General features: G+C 50.3%; 1 protein-coding gene across 1 annotated transcript; it reads right to left on the bottom strand.

The window, feature by feature from the left end:
* Positions 1-663: 663 nt before the first annotated feature.
* On the bottom strand, positions 664-4289 carry MIXL1 (Mix paired-like homeobox). The gene is made up of 2 exons (XM_033198365.1): positions 3700-4289; positions 664-2244 (listed from the first exon to the last, which is right to left on the bottom strand). The coding sequence occupies exons 1-2, from the start codon at positions 4090-4092 to the stop codon at positions 1939-1941; spliced, it is 699 nt and encodes a 232-aa protein (XP_033054256.1). The 5' UTR covers positions 4093-4289; the 3' UTR covers positions 664-1938.
* Between the last annotated feature and the right edge of the window lie 2706 nt (positions 4290-6995).

Below are 6995 nucleotides of genomic sequence, written 5' to 3'. Positions count from 1 at the left end.
ACCTATGGTTACCTCATAACACAGACCATTTTCTTTGACTCTAAAGGAGTTCGAAAACTCAAAATGTCAAAATATTTTAATTGATCTTAGACTGACTTAGAAATGGTTATTTACATACATTTAGAATTATAAATTGCAAAGAGAAATCTCCCAAAACCAAATACTCATAAAATATTATTAAATATTCAAGCAAAAATATGTTTCTAACCAAATTAAATTTCTCAGCTCAGTGGCCTGGTGATATAATATCGATTACTGGCTAAAAACTGCATTTGCAGAAACTTTTAGAAACGTCTTTCATGTCCACATAGTATGTACTGAGCAATTGTGGGGTGAAGCACTGTACTAAGAGTTATCTAAAAGAATTCATTTAAGGCCGGGCACGGTGGCTCAAGCCTGTAATCCCAGCACTTTGGGAGGCCGAGACGGGCGGATCACGAGGTCAGGAGATCGAGACCATCCTGGCTAACACGGTGAAACCCCGTCTCTACTAAAAAATACAAAAAACTAGCCGGGCGAGGTGGTAGGCGCCTGTAGTCCCAGCTACTCGGGAGGCTGAGGCGGGAGAATGGCCTAAACCCGGGAGGCGGAGCTTGCAGTGAGCTGAGGTCCGGCCACTGCACTCCAGCCTGGGCGACAGAGCGAGACTCCGTCTCAAAAAAAAAAAAAATTCATTCAAATAGAAATTACATTGAAACATTTGTGAAAGACATTTAATCACAAAAGTTGCATAGGAAATACAATAACAAGTGCTAAGGGTAACACTGGAGTGATCGAAGTAACAGGTGCCAAATCAGGATTAGAGAAAATTTCAGACTTCAGAAAGCAGGCGGGGAGTCCTTGAGTGTTTTGAAAGTAAAAGGTATGAATTTGGTTCAAAACTGAAAGGAGTGACCTTAAGACCAAAACATATACAGTGGAAAGTTGACCTTCAGATTTGCGTAGCTGTCCTGCAGGCTAAGGGTATCAGTTATCTGGGAGGATAACTGAAAGCTTTTTATAATGTGGTAGCAACTGGAGGTTACCACAGAACCATAGAGTAATTTTTTTTTTTTTTTTTTTTTTGAGAGTCTCCTTCTGTCTCCCAGGCTGGAGTGCAGTGGCACGCACAATCTTAGATCACTGCAACCTCCACCTCCCAGGCTCAAGTGATTCTCCTGCCTCAGCCTCCTGAGTAGCTGGGACTACAGGATCCTGCCACCATGCCCAGCTAATTTTTGTATTTTTAGTAGAGATGGGGTTTCGCCATATTGGCCAGGCTGGTCTTGAACTCCTGACTTCAGGTGATCTACCCACTCAGCCTTCCAAAGTGCTGAGATTACAGGAGTGAGACACCATGCCTGGCCCACAGAGGGTAATTTTTTTTAAGTAGTTGAGAAGCTAGAGGCAGTGGGGGGGCTGTCAAAATAATCTGCATGCAGAGTCATTGGAGCTATGGTTGAACGCAAAGATAACAGGCCCAATTTTAAAAAGTAATAAACCTAGGATGAGGGTTGAAGAGATGGGGGGGTAGAGTGAGTTTAAGATTATAAGCCTTGGAGGGACCAGGAGAAAATGGCAGCTGTCAAGCACAAGGGGAAACTGAGTCAAGCTGAGGCATTCTTGTGAAGAAAATAATGAGTTCTGAACAACCAGTCCAAAAACGAAGAACAGGCCTGGCAAGAAGGCACAGGGATGCAGACCAAGTGGAATGTGCAGGCTTGGAGAGAACACAGGTAAAAATGAATGCCGGAACTCTGGGGTGGGAGTGTGGGCTTAAAACTTCATTGACAAAGTCGCGGGGTATTTTCAAATGTGAGAGGTGCTGTCAAGACCATCATCAAGGTTAACAAGCACATGTCCTTAGCATGGAAGTCAGAGAGGACAGTATGCTGATGTGTCTCTCCCAAGCTATCAGTCATGACTCCTCAGAGCTTATCCCGAATTCTCCCAGAATCCTCAAAAGTTACCAAAGGCAGAAAAGATGTGTTCCTCCCATGAGTCCAGTTTTGAACCAATGTCTTCAGAGAGAGGGGAACAGGTTTCAAAATTCTGACCTTGGGAGCTAGAGTCAGAGATGCCCCCTCCAACCCCGTATGGATCGGGCAGGCAGTTCACATCCACCTCAAGAGGCAGCTGGGGCTTCAGACATTTCGCTTCAGTTCCAGGAGCAGAGTGGTTGAGGATAATCTCCGGCCTAGCCAAAGGTTGAAAGGATTTCCCACTCTGACGCCGGGACTTGGCACGCCTGTTCTGGAACCATACCTGGAAGAGGGGAGAAAATAAAAGCTGCTTTTGGTTGGAGTTTTTTATGCTAACATTATGTTCACAGTTCATACTAGTAAGTTCCAGTTTAACATCCCCTGGCTTTCTCTCCAGAGTCTTGCCTTCATAAAGCACTTGGGTTGACGGTTAGAAGTTCAGAGCACCTGGCTTTCCTTGCCTCCCCATTCCCAGATGCAAACACTGGAATAATGCCTAGTTCTATCTGTTCTTTAGTTAGAGAAATTTTCGTGAAAAAATGGAGTCACAAAAATGGAAGCCCTTAGAATTCTTAGAAGAAAACTGCATTAAATTATGAAGAAAATCGGTTTTTGAAGGTCTATACTCCCTTGTCAAACTAATCAAGGAGGTATTTTGCACATGCCAGCTGTTGAGATTGACAGCTGTATGACCGCCCGCGGTGCAAAGAAAACAAGTCCACTCTCCCAGTGTTTAAATGAGGGCTGCTACTTAAAACCGCGCTTGGACACCGACCAAGGGGCTACAGACAGACAAAAAGGCAGGCTTCTCCCTACCAACTCTAAGATTTTGATCTAGATTACTTTAGATAATAAACACTGCCGGGCGCTGTGGCTCACGCCTGTAATCCCAGCACTTTGGGAGGCTGAGGCGGGTGGATCACCTGAGGTCAGGAATTCGAAACCAGCCTGACCAACATGGTGAAACCCCGTCTCTACTAAAAATACCAAAATTAGCTGGGCGTGATGGCTGGCGCCTGTAATCTCAGCTACTCGGGAGGCTGAGGCAGGAGAATCGCTTGAGCCCGGGAGGCTGAGGTTGCAGTCAGCCGAGATCGCGCCATTGCACTCCAACCTGCGCAACCTGGGCAACAAGAGCGAAACTCCGTCTCAAATAAATAATTAATAAATAAAAATAAACACACCTTGGACTAGATTTTTTAAACTGACAACAAGTTCCAGGTGCTTCTCGCTTTACCTCAATTCGCTACATCCTTTCAAATCTAATCCCAAAACGTAACACTTGCCAAGAAAGTAGCATAGGGGGTAACTTGGCAAGTCAGCCCTCCCCGCTCTCAGCTACCATTCTCACACTCAAAACCAGAGGAAAACCCCAACTGCCCCTCATCTGTGTCTTCTTCCTGGATAAGGAAAAAGTATAAAACTTCTTACCTTCCTGCTGGGAATTATTTTTTGGCCATTTCAAGGGACCAGCTAACCTCCTAGGAGCCCTTGTTATATTTAATAATGAGAGTTAGAAATCGTTCAGTGCAGGCCTGAATTATTTCACATAAGCCTCACAATCACCCTGTGCAGCAGGTGCCGATATCACCCCCTATTTCAGTCTAGGACACAGAGCCTCAGGGGAAGCACCTTGCCTGCAACGTCCCGGGGTGTGGCCTCCGGAGCCCAGAGTCCAGACCTCAACTCCGCAGCGCCTCCGCTCCAGGGCGCACCTGCGAACGCAGCGGGTCCTCACCTGGATCCTCGACTCGGGGAGCAGGGTGAGCGCGGCCAGGCGCTCGCGCAGGTGGATGTCGGGGTACCGGGTCCGGCGGAAGACGAGCTCCAGCAGCTGCAGCTGCTCTGCGCTGAAAGACGTGCGCTTGCGGCGCTGCGACGCGGACGGGGCGGCCGCGCCTTTGGGGGGCGCAGGCGAGCCCAGGCTGGCGGGGGGCGGCGGTGCCGGCCCGGGATCCCGGCCGAGGAAGCTGGCGAAGGGCGCTGGGCCGGGGCCCGCGGGTGGTGCGGGGAGCAGGGCTGCGGCGGGACTCGGGGGCGGCAGGAGCGCCCCGCCGGGGTGGGGAGCCCGGTACGCTGGGAACGCGGCGCCCTCGCCGAACTGGAGCTCACTGGACTCGGCTGCGGCCATCGCTCCGGAGCCCAGCGCGCCGCCCGGAGGGGCGCGGGCTCCACTTATACCCTCCCGGGCCGGGGGCGGGGAAGGCGGCGCGATCAAAGGTGGGCGCGGGGAGGCCCGTGTCTCCTCGGGGTGCGAGCCCGCCCCGGCCCCGCCAGACGCCGGGGATAATCGCTTCCGCCGGCCGCGGGATGCAGGAGGGAGGCGTGAACTTGGGTCCCGGCCCCCTCCGTGTCCTTCCCCGCCCACCCGCCCCGCCGGCGCAATCCACATCCCCGAAGGACGGTTTGCCCTGGAGAGAAGCCCGGAGGGGCCCAGGTGCGCGAGCCGCAGGCAACAGAACTCTCTTCTCCGGGTCAGATCCCAGCTAAGAGCAGCGGAAGGGCCTTGCTTGGCCTGTGCCTTACGTGGCCCGGGCCTTGTGCCTTGCCCTGATCCCGTCTGTTCTCATCAAAGCTATTTATTTACTACCCCTGCTATGTGCTAGACCCTGTACCAGGTTGGTCAAACAACCCGGCCCCTGTCTTCTGCAAGCCTCCCTAACATATCCTGAATCCAAGGGGGGGGGGGGGCAGTGAAGATAAAGGGATCCAGGGGGCAGTACATTCCTCTTGATTAAATGGGTGGGGGGAGTAGGGGGGTTTGGCCGGAATGAACATGGGCCCACCAATAAAGATACCCTAGGCAGGACGGGGTTGGCAACGTGCCCCATTAGCAGAGGAGATGAGCAGTTTAGCCTTTCTGGAGATACTCAACGATGCACAAGACCCATCTATTGGATGGGAGGAGACGAAAGCCATCTCATGAAGTTTCTACGAGTTCTGAATCATCATTCTTTCCTCTGCCCCTTGGGGCTCTGAAAGCTCCCATTTTCTCTACTTTGTGCTATGGTTATGGTTTCTCTGTTTCCCCTGCCAGATTATAAAGTCTTAGCAAGCAGGAACCCACGTCTCCCTTTCTGGGTTTATCAAGTGTCTACTTTGTACACCTATTCTGCCTGAGGCGCGGTGCTAGACCCTTAGTGAATGTCTGTCGAATTGGATGTCACCGAGTTCCCCTTACTGAAAGAGAAACCCATGGTCCACTATGGGAACTGCCCCACCACAGTGCAGGAACTCAAGAGAGGAGCATAGAGGCCCAGGTCTTCTTGCTCCCAGCACCTCAGCGCCGATTTCACCGGGATCACTCACTGTGGCCCACTCAAAGGGAGATCTTTCTTGGGGGGATCTTTCAGGGCACAATCCCCGTAATGTCTGCATTCTGGAAGGTCAATAGACAGTCTCAGAAGATCTTGGATCTTTCTATCCTGCGTGGACATTCCACGTGGCAAAGCAGAAAGTATTCTTGGAGCTGCTGCAGAGAAGAATTTTGGGCTTGATTCTCTCCTGTCTGGGATAAGGGGTGGGGTTGGCAGGGACTATGTCCTGTGCAGCCCCTGAGGCCCTTCTGGGCAGCTGATATACTTACCGCCTGCTCTTCCATCTTCCTTCCACCACTTCTCCTTTCTTTCCCCTTCTTTTCTTTCTCTTTTATTCCTTTGCCAGTTCATTGAGGTTTTCATGCTGGGAACAGGAGTTCAGGAATATTTCTCTATGCTCATTCATTCATTATTTCAAAAAAACATGTGTGAAGTGTCACTGTGCCAGGCCAGGCTTTGTGTGTGTTATTCCTATTCCAACTTCACAGATCAGGAGCTATGCCACAATCTACAAAGAGGCCCAAATAACTCTAGAGCCCGTGTGCCAAGCTGACCTCAAGGCATGACTCCCATGGTTACATGGAGCTCCTCTGTCTCCCTCGGGAGGATGGTGAAGCCTGGCCCCACTCCAGTCTCAGGGGTTGTCATCTTTCAGGCACATTGGGCTCCTCAGGTTCCTATTTGCAGGCTGCAGTGATGGATGCGTTACTGCATGTAGCTACAGGGACCAGGAGGCCAGCCCCAGGAGGACACTGGAGGTTTGCTGGCTGCTGGTCGCCAGCTGAAGCTTAAGAGCCAGAGATGGCTTGAGCAGCCCAGGAGCTAGGTGTCATAGGAATTCTCCAGCCCACCGTGTGGAAATCCACTCCCTTCCCCTGGGTCCTTCGTCCAGGCCTCGGTCCTCTGCCGCCATCTGCTCACTTGTGAGGGGACCCAGAGCCTGCCTGTTTCGTCATAGCCAGGAACATGGACCTGCAGAGACAAATGAAGTGCTTGCTCATCACAGAAGCAGGCAGTAGTTTAGTGAAGCATAAACATATAGGTAAAGCAATCTAAACTCATGAGAAGAAATCCCAGCATTCAGGCCAGGCTCAGTGCTTTGCATCTGTAATCCCAGCACTTTGGGAAGCCGACGTGGCCGAATCACCTGAGGTCAGGAGTTTGAGACCAGCCTAGTCAACATGGCGAAAACCTGTCTCTACAAAAAAATACAAAAATTAGCCAGACATTGTGGCACACACGTATAATCCCAACTACTTGGGAGGCTGAGGCAGGAGGATCACTTGAACCTGGGAGGCAAAGGTTGCAGTGAGCCGAGATCGCACCACTGCACTCCATCCTGGGTAGTGGAACAAGACTTCGTCTCAAAAGAAAAAAAAAGAAAAAAGAAATTCCAGCTTTCACTTTGTGGTTTGGTAATCCTCCAAACTGACTAAACAGGCATTATTCTCTTATGAATGTTTTCCTGGGAGTTTGTGTTAGATCATAATCTCCTATAAGTGAAATAAGATTTCAGCCTCTCCCATTCTCTCCTCCTTTTGCTGTAAATGAAGTTCTTATGGAATGTGCTTATATATGTCTAAAAAACAACCTCCACAAGGATACAGTGGAAAGTCAGGGTTGGAATCAGTTAAAGGATTATGATACTACAAGTTTCTTTTTCTTTTTTTTTTTTTTTTGAGTTGGAGTCTTGCTCTGTCACGCAAGCTGGAGTGCA

Source organism: Trachypithecus francoisi, unplaced genomic scaffold (genome assembly GCF_009764315.1).
Source record: "Trachypithecus francoisi isolate TF-2019V2 unplaced genomic scaffold, Tfra_2.0 Lachesis_group5, whole genome shotgun sequence".
Classification (NCBI taxonomy): Eukaryota; Metazoa; Chordata; class Mammalia; order Primates; family Cercopithecidae; genus Trachypithecus; species Trachypithecus francoisi.
This window is presented reverse-complemented; position numbering and strand designations above follow the sequence as displayed.